General features: G+C 42.8%; 1 protein-coding gene across 3 annotated transcripts in view; it reads right to left on the reverse strand.

The window, feature by feature from the left end:
* LOC114293088 (cleavage stimulating factor 64) overlaps positions 1-16,432 on the reverse strand; it is a 29,890-nt gene that overhangs the window by 12,500 nt on the left and 958 nt on the right. For 2 of the 3 annotated variants that reach the window (XM_082874397.1, XM_082874399.1), the window contains exons 3-9: positions 15,993-16,167; positions 14,011-14,044; positions 13,664-13,908; positions 13,501-13,578; positions 9,410-9,445; positions 8,773-9,303; positions 7,826-8,152 (exon numbers count right to left, since the gene is read on the reverse strand). In XM_082874397.1, coding sequence (XP_082730523.1) covers positions 7,826-8,152; positions 8,773-9,303; positions 9,410-9,445; positions 13,501-13,578; positions 13,664-13,908; positions 14,011-14,044; positions 15,993-16,167 — 1,426 coding nt within the window. The remainder of the gene's footprint in view (positions 1-7,825; positions 8,153-8,772; positions 9,304-9,409; positions 9,446-13,500; positions 13,579-13,663; positions 13,909-14,010; positions 14,045-15,992; positions 16,168-16,432) is intronic. The other variant, XM_082874398.1, reaches the window with a different exon arrangement.

The raw sequence follows: 16,432 nt of genomic DNA on the forward strand, positions 1-16,432 counted from the left end.
GCCTCAACCGAAGAGCTCCATCAAACAGACCTGGACCTCATCGAAGAGCTCAGAGAGACTGCTGCTGTCAGATTGGCTTCGTACCAGCAGAAAATGAGAACACACTACAACCGTAGAGTTCGACCACAAGAGTTCTCTGTAGGGGACCTTGTCTTGAGAGAAACGACTCTTGCCACAAAGAATCCAACCGAAGGCAAACTGGCAGCCAAATGGGAGGGACCATACGTTGTGAAAGCCCGACCACGACCAGGCACTTACCGACTTTAAGACAAGGAAGGCCGAGACCTCCCCCATCCCTGGAATGCGGAACATTTGAAGCGTTACTATCAATGAGTTCATACTTTTGTATTGTCAACATTGTTATATTTTCCTCTTTAATACATAATGCAAATTCCGACCGAAATTCTCAGCTTTTATAATTCAAACTGTCTGTATGACGCTCCCATGACACTTTCACTTGCAGCACTCAAAGCCTCGGCAGGACCGAGCACTCAAAGCCTCGACCGGACCGAGCACCCAAAGCCTCGGCCAGACCGAGCACCCAAAGCCTCGGCTAGACCGAGCACTCAAAGCCTCAGCCAGACTGAGCACTTCAGAAGCCTCAGCCAGACTGAGCATTCAAAGCCTCGGCCAGACCGAGCACTCAAAGCCTCAGCCAAACTGAGCACTCAAAGCCTCAGCCAGACTGAGCACCCAAAGCCTCAGCCGGACTGAGCACTCAAGGCCTCAGCCAGACAGAACACTTCAAAGCCTCAGCCAGACTGAGCACTTCAGAAGCCTCGGCCAGACCGAGCACTCAAGGCCTCAGCCGGACCAAGCACTCAAGGCCTCAGCCGGACCGAGCACTCAAAGCCTCTGCCGGACCGAGCACTCAAAGCCTCGGCCGGACTGAGCACTCAAAGCCTCGGCCAGACCGAGCACTCAAGGCCTCGGCCAGACCGAGCACTCAAAGCCTCGGCCAGACTGAGCACTCAAAGCCTCGGCCAGACCGAGCACCCAAGGCCTCGGCCAGACTGAACACTTCAAAGCCTCAGCCAGACTGAGCACTTCAAAGCCTCAGCCAGAACTGAGCACTCCATGCTGAGATCATCCTATCCACGAAATTTCGTAAAGCAGGACCACGTTTTTAACACTCAGTCACATTTTGAAACTTATTCACAATTCCAGGACCACGTTTTTACTAAGTTAGATTCCAAAGGTGTTCTCACGTATTTCATTTACTAATCAAATTATCTCCCACCCCACCCAGCTTGTTTCTCCAATCTCTTCTCTACAAGTTTACAATTAACCGTTTAGTTACGATTTGCAACCTACTTTTCTGTCCTCATCCATGGATTCTTCATCCGTAGTTATTAAACTGGAAGTACTAACCCCATTCGAATATTATGTTCTACAATTTCATGATCCAATTTTTCAATAAACCACTATCATCCTTTCAATTTTCATACAAATCCAATCTCACTCTGCTGGAAGGAACTTTTAACTTAACTTTGCACGGAATTTTTATTGCACAATTTTTATGACTAGTTTTTATGACAAGACTTCATTCATTTTAAACAATACAGGCCAACACAGTCAATTGACAACATAAACGAAATTTTATTCATTTACAATGTGTACACAAGTTCATTACCAAAAAAAAAAAAACAGACACAGAGAGGGGGGCTCTTCATCTCCCTTGGTTATTCCTCCGCGCAGGATACAAGCTCTTCTTCTTCAATGCCCTCGTCCAGGGGGGTTTGGGCCACATCATCTTCACCAATCGTTACACTACTCAGGTCCAAGTCTGGGAATAGCTCTTCAGCTCTGCGTTTGAACATCTTCCAACCGCTGTCCCAGAACTCAGCCATTTCGTGCTTGTAGAAGTCTTGACTGCTGGAAGCTCTCAATCACTTCTGCCTCCGTCCTACCTCCAGCAGTCGTCCTTGATGGGCCCACCCCACCAGATTCTTGCCCAGCCAGATTCCTGGCGACTGCGGCATCTACTGCCATATGAAATTCGGGAGACCCTTTGTATTGCTCCACTGCTGAGACGCACAGATCGGGGTAGGCCGCCCTCTCAGAAGCCACCTTCGCCCTCTCTTCGTCCAGCTCTCTCTACAGGGCCCCCCTTTCAGCAGCCGCCGTTGCCCTTTCCTCTTCCACTCCCTTCCTCAGACTCTCCATCTCCGCCATCGCTTTCACCTTCTCTGCTTCCAACTCCCTCACAAGCCTCCCCTTCTCCTCCTCTGCTTTAGCGCGCTCATCCTCCAACTCCTTCAACAGATCTCCAAATCTGGCATCTGCCTCATCTTTTTGCCTGACCAACTCTTCATTGCTGCTCATGGCCTCATCATGCCGCTCGAACGCAACGGCGCAGGCTCTTTCAGACTCCTCCAACTTTTTCTGCTCGCCAGCCAGTTGGAACTCGAGCGACACGACCTTACGGCGTGTGTCCTCCAACTCTAACTTGACTGCTTGCAGCTCAGCATGGGCAGTCTTCCAGTCGGCACTCTCCTTCTTCAACTTGGCCAACTGGGCCTTGGCCTCTTCAGCTCTTAGCTTGGCAGCCCCTGCTTTCCTTAGAAGGGCCCCTGCCAAGGTGGTTACCTCCATTTGGGCGGAGCATAACCCCCTCAGCAGGTCAGCCTCATTGAATCCGGAGGCCGAGCGCAGGGCTGTCTCCTCCACAATCTTCACCAAACGGTCTGCCCCCGCCCTGGCTGGGCCTTCTTCTCCCTCCAACCTTCCAGCTAACGCGCGAGCGTGATAGATTGCCGTGGCCAGACGGACCCCTCCTTCCTGGGGTGCAGGGCCCCTTTGGGTCTGCTCCCTCTCGCTCGGCTCAACCTCAGTCAAACCAACTCCTACTTGCACTGTTGGGGCAGTCTCCACAACCTCCAGTGTTGGGGTGACCCCCACCACCTCTGGGTATCCTTGGCCACAGGGGCCTCCACCTCCGCTGGGGCCACCTTAGCCCTCTTGGCCCCAGACTCATCTGCAGCTCCCTCTGGGGCACTCCTCTTCTTTTTCTTCTTCTTCTTCAGAGCCTCCCCCTCCTTTCTGGCCTGTTCTTTTACAGGATCTACTGGGGGCGGTCGTGGCTCAAAACTGCTTAAGTCCTTCCCCCCTAGCGGCCTTGGGCGCGGTCAGATCCTCTCCCGCGCGATCGGTTGAGGCGGTCGGTCTCCTCGCGCTTCCTTCAACTTCGTGGCTTTGGCAAGTATGGCCTGATCCTCTGCCTCCTGAACTTCTCTTCTCGCCTCCAATTCTGCTTGGTCGAGGTCCCCACCCCTCGGCTGCAGTCCCAACCCCGCCTCAAACAATGCGGACGGTTGAACAAGCTCGTCCCATTTGGCCTTCTCTCTCTCCCTCCACTCCTTCACCCTCTTCACCCTCTCTTCCGCCGCTGCCCCCAGTCTTGACTCCATCGACCTAATGGGCACCTTCCAGATGGTGTGCACTCCCAGTCCCTCATTGGCAGACACGTAAAACCACCGTGGCCGCCACCCCTTGATCGATGTCGGCAGCCCCGCCACCAATCCCCTCCCCATCACTGCCTGTAGGGTGACCCACGTCTCTTGCTGCCCCGAAGCCTTATAACAGGAAAAGAACTCATCTACCGCCATGGCTTCCCCTCCCAAGAACCGCCATAGTTTCCCCTCCATTCGCCTTGGGCCACGCGCTAGCACAGGCCAGCAGAATCTTCCATGCATTAGGCATCAATTGCCCCGGTGCTGCCTCCAGACGGTTCAGTACGTCAACCACCACTTAGGGCAGTGGCAACCTCAGCCCACCTTTTAGTGCCTCCTCGTAAAGGGAAAACTCCCCCGGCCTGGCATCAGATGGCCTTTCCCTTGATGTTGTCAGCAATAACTCCACCTCAGCCGGAATCTGGTATTTTTCCCTGATAGCCTCCAAATCTGCCGCAGTAATTGTGGATTTGTCAGCCTTAGTGTGCCACTAATCCGGCTCTACCTGGCTTATTGGCCTTGGAGCCAATATCAGGGCCGACGCCTGCGATTGTCCCACCGGTTCCCCCACCCCCACCATTTGTGTCTCCGTCCTATATCGCGCCGCTAGCTCCTCTGCATCATCGTCTCCCAGGGGGTCCACCCTCACATTCACCACTTCTTCTTGTGCCATTTCTAGGGTTTGCTTACGAATCACTTCTGACGCAGGAGCAAGGAAGTTGAGAAAATGTTGTACAGGTGTGTCGTACGTAATGAAGGAATTAACACTTGGGTATTTTGAGTTTTTGTAAAAAGGTAGGTGAAACGAATTATACCAAAAACCCACGGTTTACCCGTATTCCATGGATCCAAATTAATTTTAGCCCATTTAAAAACCTTTCAAATCAACCGCCAAAATCGCCTTTTCAAAACCCCCCCTCGTGACCTATCGTTTCATTTCTGCTCCAACGCTTCACTTCCCCCACGATATTGCCACGTATATGGCCACGATGCACTGTCCCCTCCCCTTACCCTATCCTTTCCATTTCACATCATCACATGGCACACCCCCCCCTTTTTTGAGCCCCGCGCCGTCCTGGTCGGCACGCCCCACGCTCGGCCACCTTCACGGTCATCTCCCCCCGCTCGGCCACCCTTGCGGTCGGCACGCCTCACGATCGACCCCTCCCGCTCGGCCACCCTTGCGGTTGGCACGCCTCACGGTTGACCCTCCTCACGGTCGACCTTTCCCGCTCGGCCACCCTTGCGGCCGACGCGCCTCACGGTCGACCCCTCCCGCTCGGCCACCCTTGTGGTCGGCACGCCTCGCGGTCGGCACGCCTCGCGGTCGGCACGCCTCGCGGTCGACCCCTCCCGCTCGGCCACCCTTGCGGTCGGCACGCCTCACGGTCGACCCCTCCCGCTCGGCCACCCTCACGGTCATCCCCTTCCGCTCGGCCACCCTTGCGGTCGGCACGCCTCGCGGTCGGCACGCCTAACGGTCGGCCTCTCCGCTCGGTTCGCAACTTCTCTTCCTTATTACTATTCCCTTCGTTGGACTAAAGCTGTACTCGGAAATGGGACTACTGACATGGATAGGCCCATAAGGCTTACAGCCCACAACAAACAACCCCAAACCCATCGCTTGGGACCCATAGCATAACCCGGCTGGCAAAGCCCAGGACAGCTGGAGGCCATCTGGGCATGGAGGGCCAATGACATTCGGGCACATGGCAAGAGAAACACAGGCCACATCAGCAGACAAAGATCTACAGAGTTATTACTACAACACATCACCATTAATGCAATCCATCACAGCATTTATTACGACAACACTTCCCCGTCGGAACAGAGCCCCCTCACCCTGAAAAAGGTAAGCTATGGCACAGGCTTTCGGCGGAGGGGGGCACATCGTAAGAGACAGTGAAATGATTACCAAAGGATATAAGCAAGAATCGAAGACAAGAGGAAGGTTAAGCTTTTCTATCTATCTCTCTCTCTCTATATTTCCTTCTTCCTCTACTGATTTGCTCGCCGGAGGGTTCACTGGGGGACTACCCCGTTCCCCTTTGGACTTGCTTGCAGGTCATCTGGTGGAATCATCCGCCTGGATCGGAACTTGAAGAGCTTGGACCAGCCCGACCCATCCACCCAGGACGAACTGCATCATCAAGTTTATGAAATTTTGTGAAGATATTAGTATAGAAAGGCAATTAACTTTTGGGTACACTCCACAACAAAATGGTGCGGCGAAAAGGAAGAATAGAACCATAAAGGAGATGTCAAAGTCTATGCTACATGAGAAGGGGCTACCCAAAACTTTTTGGGATAAGGCCATGTATACAGCAGCTTGATGAATAGATGTCCTACAAAAGCTTTAAGGACAAAACTCCATTTGAAGCTTGGAGTGGAAGGAAACCATCGGTGAATCACTTGAAGGTGTTTGGTTCCATTTGTTATGCTCATGTTCCAAAAGAAGTGAGGCACAAGCAATTTGGCTAAAAAGAATTTTGGACGATTTTGGTGAAAAGCAAGGTAAAGCTACTCCAATCATTCTCGTACCAAACAAATTGCTATCAAACATCATTTCATTAGAGAAGCAGTGGAAGATGATGAGATTCAAATCAAATATCGCAAGACTGAAGATCAAGTTGCAAACATCTTCACCAAAGCTCTACCAAGGGACTGTTTGAATTTTTTAGAGAAATATTGGGTGTCACACAATATGGCATTAAGGGGAATGTTAAAATTAATGCCATATTTACATTGCATACATCGGATACATTAGGTTCATGTATTCTTTGTATTCATGTTTTTTTATATTCATGTGTTTTATATTTATTAGGTTCATTGTCTAGATTATATTCATGTACCCAGTTAGTTGTAAGGTTGTTCATTGAACTTATGTATAACCTTCTCTATATAAAAAAAATGTGTAAGCCCCTATGGGTAAGGAGAAGAATAAGAGAAAAAATTCAAGATATTTATCTTTATTTTCAAAGCTATTTCAAATCAAATTTATCTCTATTACCAAAGTTATATTAATTGAACCGATATTATGTTGAAATATGTGGTATATCATATTTTCAAGTTAATCCAATTTTTTTTTTAATTTATGAAACTTTGTAAATTTGCCAATTCAAATAAAATTTTAAAACAAAATGAATTTGTATTTCGAATTAATAAAAAAATATTTTTGAAAATAGTGAAAAAAATGTGTTTAATTAAAATTTGGACGACTAACGTGGAATGAGCAAATAATTTTTAAAACTTTGTTTGGTTTTGAAGTATTCAAAAACAATTTTTAAGTTTTTTTTTTTATTTATAATGAAAATTTTTAATATATTGGCCAAATTTTTATTTTTATTTTTATTTTTTAGATACAGATAATCTAGATATACTTTAAAAGTAAAAATAAAAATAAAAATTGAATTTTTTTTATTTTTTTGTATATTTTTCTGTATTTAGTGATTTTTTAAAAGTTTTTTTCATAAATTTTATATGTTTAAGTATATTTAGATTTAGTGGATCTAAAAACTAAAAAACATTGATTAAAATATTAAAAAAATTCATTTCAAACAATAAAATACAAATTGAAACTCAAAAACTATTTTTGAAAACTCCAAAAGTAAAAAAATTTGACTAAAATACAAAAAGTACATTTAGATTAAGTGTATTTAAAAAGTACATTTAGATAAGGTGTATCCAAAAAGTAAAAAAAAATTGACTAAAATACGAAAAAAGTTCACTAAAGACAACAAAACATGAAAAACAAAAAACTCAAAAACTAGTTTTCAAAACTCAAATCTAAACAAGTTCTAAATTTTCAAATTACTAAAAACTATTTCCAAAAATATACAACCAAACAAATTTTCAAATTTTGTCAACTCTTTTCAATAAGTTCTTTTTCAAAATTGATTCTAAAAACCAGACCAATTTACGTTTTTGGTTTATGTTTACAAAAATTTTATAGACTAGTTTTTGCTTATTTTTAGAGAAATATAAACTACAAACCCGTTTGGTTTGAACAAAATATTTAAAAAATTTTAAAAACACAAACTAAAAAATGTTTGTTCATGCCTAAAATACTTATATTTATTTTTTATTATTTATGACAATGTGATCATACACATTATAATTGAAAAAAAAAAAAAATTAATTAAAAAAATTAATAGAAAAAAAAAATTAATTGAAATAAAATTTGTTAGAATTTCTGTCTAAAAATGAGTTTACGTTTTTTTCCTTAAATTTACAAACTGAGACAACCATTTATAAACCAAAAAAATTATCAAACAAGTTTTTATGACAGTTTTTAAAAATTTTATAAATATAAACTAAAAACGAAATGGTTACCAAACAGGCCCTAATAGTGCCACAAATGAGAAACATGGTACCTGAGGAACTTGCTTCTCGGGGTTTATAGCTTCTTCCACTTTGTGAATTTGGTTTCCAAACAAGGCATCACCAGAAACTTGGGATGGTCCAGATAGAGCTGTCGACACATTTACACCCCCCACCAACTTACTCCTTCCTTCATCCAATTTCATTAGCTTTGAAGGCCCACTCATTGGATCTGAAGTATCAACCATAGATGGTCCAGAAGGCAAGCTTGAACAGTTCTCAACTCTTGGGACCCAAGTTGATGCATTGGTAACTTGAGCAGGTCTATCAGCATCCTTATTTATCATATCAGGAATACCCGATAATATTGAGGTGCCAGGCTGTTCATAGTAAAAGAAATACATGCACATAATCAATTTAACGTTCAAATATACTAAAATACATCTGATAGAACATTTTGTTCAACATCTGCATCTGAACCATCCCAAGAAAATAGTAGTACATTTTGTTCAATGGCAAACATCAAGAAACTGTCAAACTTATTTACCTTTTTCAGTCATGACATGAAGTGCTTTTTTCTTTTTCTTCTTAGAATTTTGAAGCATTTCAACAATTAAAAAGATCACAGAACAAAAAATATGCATTTCAATCTACCTTAAGTGAATCAAATACTGTTAGGCATGCTTATTTACCTTAAGATTAGCTCTTTAAAAATAAAAAATCATTGGCCATATTACAGTAAGCATCCAAGTTGCAATGGAAGACTACTCTTATAGGGAAAACAAATAAGAGTTATATAAATACTCTTTGCTTTGGGCCACCTAAGAAAACAGCATGCCTTGGACGCAAGACTATTCTTCAAGGAGAAGATAATATCGTCAAATCTATATTTTTAAGCTATAGCCCACTTAGGGATGCCTAGCATGTAGCATCTTTCCTACCAGATATTCATGTTTGATTCTCTGATTATGGATGCTAATAGCATAAGCATAGTTTGCACCTGGAAGTTCTGATTTGATAGCAGAGGACGAGTCAAAAGGGAAGGTTGAAGAGTTGCATTTGGAGCAAACAGCTGACTGTTATGTCCTAAATTAGCAGCTGTGGCCTGTCCTTGGTGTGGTATCAAAGGTGATTGCATTTGCCGCTTCCCAAAAGATGAAGCCGCCACCGGAACGTGTGGTCTAGAAGATGCATTGCCCAAAGGCAGTGGGCATATGGATGGAAGTATTGAAATTCCAGAGTGGCCTGGCAATGAGCCTTGTTGCAGAACTTGGTTCTGGGGTAGCTGTGGAAGCTTAACTTGAGGATGTGTAGGAAGTTGTGGGAGAGCAGAATATTGGTTGTGAGCCAAAGAATTTGGATGCAGAGAAGATATTTGACCTTCTTGTACTCTGGGCATCAAACCAAACTGCATCTTGTTCTGTGCAAGAGGGGGCAACCCAGGAAGAGTTTGAACTACTGGCTGCTGACCTTGTTGCCCATCTTGTGACAAAGGCTGTCCTGAAGCCTGCCGAATATTTGGCATCTGCAACTGCACAATTTGAAGGGAAGTAAACATATTTCTGTCAGCCAATATCAAGCACTGGAGAGCAAATAATAACAGTATAACAAAAAACTTTTAAGGTAATTGAACAAACCATTTGTGGGGTAACCATTTCTAGCATTATCTGTGCCTGTAATCAGAGTCAGATGACACCATGTAAGATGTTGTAGATGACAAGATCACAATTGAATTGTAATGAAGAAAAAATACACGTGAAGTAAATAGACTTCTATACTTCCATCTAGAGGATCCGTCTAGATAACCAAGAAAAGGGAAGAAATAGACTTCCATACTTCCAAATGGAATACAGATGTATTTTCCTCTCAGAAAATTTAGGTCAAGAATTTAAATAACTACCTCCTAATAGAATAGAAAAGTCTAGTTCTAAGTTGGGTCACAGAAGACTGGGTATGAGGTTCAAGCTCTGTTCAGCAAGGAACACCATAAATAAATTTAAAGATGGGGTGAGAAGTTTGGGAACTGCAGCAAGGGGTTATATAAGTAGAAAAGGATGGATAGAGTTTTTTTTTTAAATAGACATGTCTAATGTACTTATCCACAGAGATGCCTAAAGTAGCTACCTAATGGCTTTAGAAGAAAATTACAAACAATCATGATGATTTTTTTTCCCATGTACTTAGTATTGCAGAAACACACAGAGCATCTAAGCCTTTTTTGAAGCTTTGGCATCAATCCAGTGCATAGTCCTACAATAATGTGGTGGATGGCTATGTAGTTTGTTTTCTATTTATGAGTTTGAATAGAAAATATCACTACAAATGTCAGCTTGAGGCTAAAAAGAATGATGGGATGACAGTAAACAAGTACTCAAGAGAAGGTATAATCTCTGACAAGGAAAGGTTTGTCACCAGTGCTTAGCATCGATATTCATAATGGGTGGAATAAGATGAAGCTGGAGAGATGAGCAAGTGTTTTCTTTTTCATGTGTATCTCTTCCTGATTTCGTTGTCCTTTTCTGAGCCTATCTTCTTAATCTACTTGGCATTTTTACTCTTGTCCACTAAATGCAAGCATACACAACCATTTGGTTTCTACAGAAATGAAACTTGATGCACTAACCCATACAGGACAATGTTCTCCCCATCCCCATGAAGCAACAATTTCACTCCTATGCTCCATTCTATAGCAAAAATTTCTTTTATCTATTGATGAAATATATTCTGACTGTTAAAATTCACCCACTACACCACTACCACCTCACCTACTCCACTAAACCTAACCCACTACACCACTATCACCTCCACTTCACCTACTCCACTAAACCTAACCCACTACACCACTACCACCTCCACTTCACCTACTCCACCTACCACCTACTCTTCTATATATAGGAATCATTGTAACATATCTATAAATCAATCAATAATACATCATTCATTCTCTATACAATTCTCTTTATACATTGAATTTTAACATGGTATCAGAGCCAGGTTAAGAACTTAGTGATTCCGCTTCACCGGCGGGCGGCAGCCTCGCCTTGGCCGTCTGCCGGACCTCTACACATACCTTCACTCCGCTGTCAAATTTCTTGCTGCTCTCTCTTGAATCCCTTTCCACATATCATACAGAAATGGCACTGCCGTTTAAATTTGGCCCAGAAGGAAATATGTCTCCTCAAGCAGCCCTTGGAAACCCAGATGATCGAAGTTTTAATAACAACTCTATGCGCAGCTCCTCAAGCTATGATGATATTCCGGGTTTGCAACATCTGAAGGATGAAAGGGATACAGCTATGCGACAAACACGGCAACTGCAGCAGGAACTGTCACCCTTCAAGCTCAAACAGAATACCCTCCAGATATGCAATGCAAAGATAAATTTCTCCTACAAAACACAATTGTGGCTTCAGATGCTGATGTCGATGAGCTTCCACAAGATACCTTTAATAAAGACAGTGGAAGGACAATACAAGAATGCAAGCTTAGGGTTGTCTATCTCTCTTTCCCATGTGCACTTTTCTTTTTATTCTACTTTTTGACATACCAACCCATGCATTTACTCTCTCCCTCTCGGCAGACCTATGCACATGGGCACACACTCAACACACTACCACATCCACAGGCGGGATTTTTCTTCTCTTCGCCTATTCCGCCGGTCTTTTCTTCTTGCCTCCGTCCTGGGCGGCCCTTGACGGTGTTGCCTCCGTGTTTCCCACTCCACTGGGCACGATCACTATTCCCTGCTCCTCCACTGCAGCATATGGCGGACCTCCGAATCGGAACATCACGGTGGCCTTCCGCTTCAGCTCCTTGTTTTCTGCCTTTAGCACACTTATCTCTGCTCGCGCATCCTTATACATGCGTTGGAGCAGAGCCAGCTGGGAGTTTAACTGTTGCACCTCATTTGTCCTGCTCTGCAGCCGGTGCGACAAGTTTGTGACCGCAGTCATGGTTTCCACACATGACTTCAGAGTATACTGATTGGCCTCAATATCAGTTTGCACCGCCATTTTTTGCTCCACCGACCGCATCGGAAAGTTCAACGGAGCAAACATAGAGGTGTTTGGTTGAGGTTCACTAGCCACCGCACCAGTTCTCTCTCTTGTTGACTCATTGAGGTCGGGAAAGAGAGTGAGTAGACCACGGGAAGAAGAGGCCATGTTTTTTGGGTTGCTGAGTGTTTTCGAGAAGGGTTGGATACAGAGTATTTACAGATTGTTTCAGAATAACAAGTTCAGAGGTTTCAGTCTGGTTTGGTTTCCTCCGCCTCCGCATTGGTTTATATTGACACAGACGACGCGGCCGACACGCCGCTCTGTCGCTCACGTGCCTCGCCGCGTCTCCGGCTCACCTTTTGATGGCTCGACGCTTTCTGTCGGGCACGACTTTTGATGAAGTGGGCGCGCCTTTTGAGGGCGCAACTTTTGATGGCACGCCTTTTTATGGATTGGGCACTCATTTTAATGGCACGTCTTTTTATGGATTGGGCACGCCTTTTGATGGCACGCCTTTTGAAAGATTGGGCACACCTTTTGAGGGTGCGACTTTTTAGGGGTCCGACAAGACTCTGTAAACTGTCCCGACATTGATTCCGGTTAGCTCCTTCAAGGGTCCGACAAGACTCTGTAAACTGTCCCGACATTGATTCCGGTTAGCTCCTTCATGGGTCCGACAAGACTCTGTAAACTGTCCCGACATTGATTCCGGTTAGCTCCTTCATGGGTCCGACAAGACTCTGTAAACTGCCCCGACATTGATTCCGGTTAGTTTCTACAAGGGTCCAGCAAGACTCCGTAAACTGTCACAACATTGTCTGCTACAATGGTCCGACATGACCCCATAAACTGTCTTCTACATCGGTCTGACACCGCCATCCAGTGTCCTCTACACCGTTATGACACCACCATACAGTGTCCTCTACAACGTTATGACACCCTCATACAGTGTCCTCTACAACGTTATGACACCACCATCCAGTGTCTTCACCAATGGTCTAACACGACCATACAGTGTCTCCTATCCTCTTTTATTTTTATGTATTTTCTTGTTTTGTTACTCTCTCCAAACTCAAGTTGGTTAGTTCCTATCCCCCTTGAGTTTGCGGGGGGCTGTTAAAATCCACCCACTACACCACTACCACCTCACCTACTCCACTAAACCTAACCCACTACACCACTATCACCTCCACTTCACCTACTCCACTAAACCTAACCCACTACACCACTACCACCTCCACTTCACCTACTCCACCTACCACCTACTACCACCTACTCTTCTATATATAGGAATCATTGTAACATATCTATAAATCAATCAATAATACATCATTCATTCTCTATACAATTCTCTTTATACATTGAATTTTAACACTGACAAAGATCCAGTCAACACAAATAGGGATGATGTGGATAAAGAAACTGTATGTGTAGATGAATAATAAGGCTCCGTTGTGAGGTGGAAAGTTTCATGCTAAGAACTCCACACCATCCCTCTGAGTTGCTGGAACAAGAGTATAAATGTAGAATGTTTAGAACAAAACGTACAGAAGACAGTCATCTCATAAACACGCACAAATATGTACAAACACACGAGCATGAAACACGGAAATAAGCCCCAAATCTAGAGATTAAATGGCTGGCAAGAATTATGAAGTGTAATAATAAATAAAAGTGACTAAAAAAACCACCTTGTTTAAATTATAGAAGCATCAAGGGCAGAAAACAACCTCAAAAACAGCTTTTGCCAACTGTGGGTTTGCAAGCAATAGCTGACGAGCTTGTTCCTTGTTTTGCATAGCCATTACCTAACATAAAAAAAATGAGAATGAAACTATACCGCTTATTTAAAGTTATTCATAAACGCTGGCTAAACTTTAGTCAAATGTTTACCTTCAGCTCAAACATAACCTCGTTTAGCTGGTTCCTTGACATTTTGGCCAGGTGAAGCGTTAAAGGATCGCTATACAATGCTGGTTGACCTTGCAAGCCATTTTGATTCATTTCCCTTCTACCCTGAGCACCTCCAAGCACTCCTGCCATGACAGATGCAGCAGCCATAGCTACTTGGAGACCAATCGGCTGGTGGGAACCAGAATCCCCAGTAACTGTTGGACCACCAAATTGCTTTTGAGGGTCTGTATTATATCCATGGGGAAAAGAAAAATATCTCCAGATCATATTGATGCAAAACAGTAAACTCAAGGTTGCAGAAATTTGATAAAAGAAAGAAAACTAACCAACATTTGCAACCATCCCAGGTCCACCACGACCCTGCAGAAAAAGCAACCATTGCTGTGTTAAATTCACAATAGAATATGACATTTGACATCTCCTAATCCTTAATTAAATTCAGAGCATTCAAAAGATGTTCAACATCAAAATATCAAGTGGTGATCACAATTCCATGAAGAAGAAATTTCATGCCTGTCTGTCTGTATTTCTTCACACTTACATCAATTTATTAACAATCACCTTTATAGTGTTACAACACTCATAAACTAAAATGTTGCCTAAAGGTCCGCAATGTGAAGGAAAAACTATCGGTGTTTTCTGGAAAATGAAACCAGAAAACAAAAATTGAGAACATAAACCAAACACACCCTAAATTTTCAATATAAACCCATTACTTCACAAGAAACAACAATTTACTACTGAGAATAATAGATCAACAAATTTTAACTAACTTTCCTTTTTTCAATCCCAGGATACAATTTAAGAGTGAGATGTTTGAAGTTGTTAGTTTGAGAGCTTAAACCAACCCACCCCCCCCCAAAAAAAAAAAAAAAAACTCAAGGGTTGAAGTTGTAACCCAATTTAAACTGATTTAGTCTTTGAACAGCTGACGTTTTCCTTCAGGCTTCAAACCAAAACACAACCTCATAAATACAACTCTTATTCAGAGTTCTTGATTGTGGTGCTTTACATTGTTTCCTCAGGGGTTGATTCCATTTAGCTTCCAATTATACTGTTAATGAAACATCAATTCTAGGAGATATGAATCTTTGGTCAGTATAAGGAAGGAAAATTTGTCATTTGAACTCAGAATGCAACCACCCAAATTTAAGATATCATTCTTCAAAGTTCTGATGAGCATCTGTCCAGGCAAATGCTTCAAAAATTAACTCACAAGTTCTTGCTTGCTTTGGAGGTGTGTAATGGGTGGAAGTGGTAAAACCATCCCATTTTTCATAGGCAATGAAAGCCCATCTCAAACTTCATGCAATACTTTTTTCCAATAACTGTGTCACACTCCATGGTATAAATTATTAGTCAAGCCAAATAAGTGTTCCAGGCCTTCAGCTTAGAAGCGACTGAATTCAAAGCTTCCTTTCACACATCACCTCTCCTAGCTAGGTCAGTTAATGCATAGATGGTTGCTAAAGAGACAACTGAAATTCCAGCTGGGCCCGGATGTCCTATTTGAAGAAATGATGAGCAGTTAATTTTGGGACCTGCATGCAATCTATAATTATGCACAAACATTTGGGTAATATCATAATCATGGTCTACACATTGATTTGGAGGCTGGGTTCATAAAAATTCCAAGGTAGAAGGATTTTGAGGCATCATACATAGGCATAGCATAACAGAAATCGTCAAGGTTTTATAATGACCCTTATAAACAATCCAAGGATTGGATCACAATCACATTGATGCATAAACATGGATGGAGAACTAGCCTGCTGGTTTGCAAACTACACTCTCCAGGAGCAAAAAAGTGTTTCCATTCTAGAGTGACCTGCTGCAAACCCTCATCATCTTTCAATGACTAATATATCTTGGACTGTCATACTAAATGTCTGCAGATTAAAGGCTGTACTTCACTAATCTATTAAAACCCTTAACCACTAAAAAAGAAAATATATGAAATCCCAAGTACAATTAGAGATATGCAGAGGAAATGAACCAGGCCTACCTTATGCAAACACATCCAGCTGGAGCCTCACAACAACGGACCATTAGATAATTAACAAGGCCAGAATCAGCAGCTTATAGTGGTCACACATGAGATGCTAAATGCTAATGGTCAGTGGATAAAAGATTCTGTCAACAATCTAGGTATTTGTTCACACCTATATGCTGAAATGATTGCTACAAGACAAGGGCCTAAGCTGTAAAGAGGTGCCTATCCCATGGTTGCAAGATTATTATGATGATGGTGCTGGTGATGACAATGATAACAAAATGAGTTGCTTACTCATTCATCTAAATATTTTACCTGTTCCCGATTTCTGTCGGTGTTTTTATCATTTTCAGCAAAATCAACTCGCAATTGCCGGCCATTGATCTCATACCCCTGAAGATTACGGCGAGCACTTAAAGCAGTCTCTTCATCCTTATATTCACAGAATCCATAACCTTTTGGTTTTCCAGTTTCTCTATCAATAACTAATCTGAAAGAGAGGTAACAGAATCAATCAAAAAAGCAAATCATTGGCATTTAAAGTAAGTAAGAAATTGGCTAAGAAGCATAACATATCCTTTTCAATTCAACACAAAATAAAGAGAAGTTTCAACATTTATCTCTCAAAATCTTGTTAACAAAAATTCCTTGCAATCAAAAATAAGGCAACCTTTATTTCCAAGTGGCCAAAAAAAATAACTACAGGATTCATGACAGTAGCATTCAAAGAAACAACGATTCATCCAGATAAAACA

The sequence above is a fragment of the Camellia sinensis genome, chromosome 6, assembly GCF_055761805.1.
Source record: "Camellia sinensis isolate YWXY chromosome 6, ASM5576180v1, whole genome shotgun sequence".
Taxonomy (NCBI): Eukaryota; Viridiplantae; Streptophyta; class Magnoliopsida; order Ericales; family Theaceae; genus Camellia; species Camellia sinensis.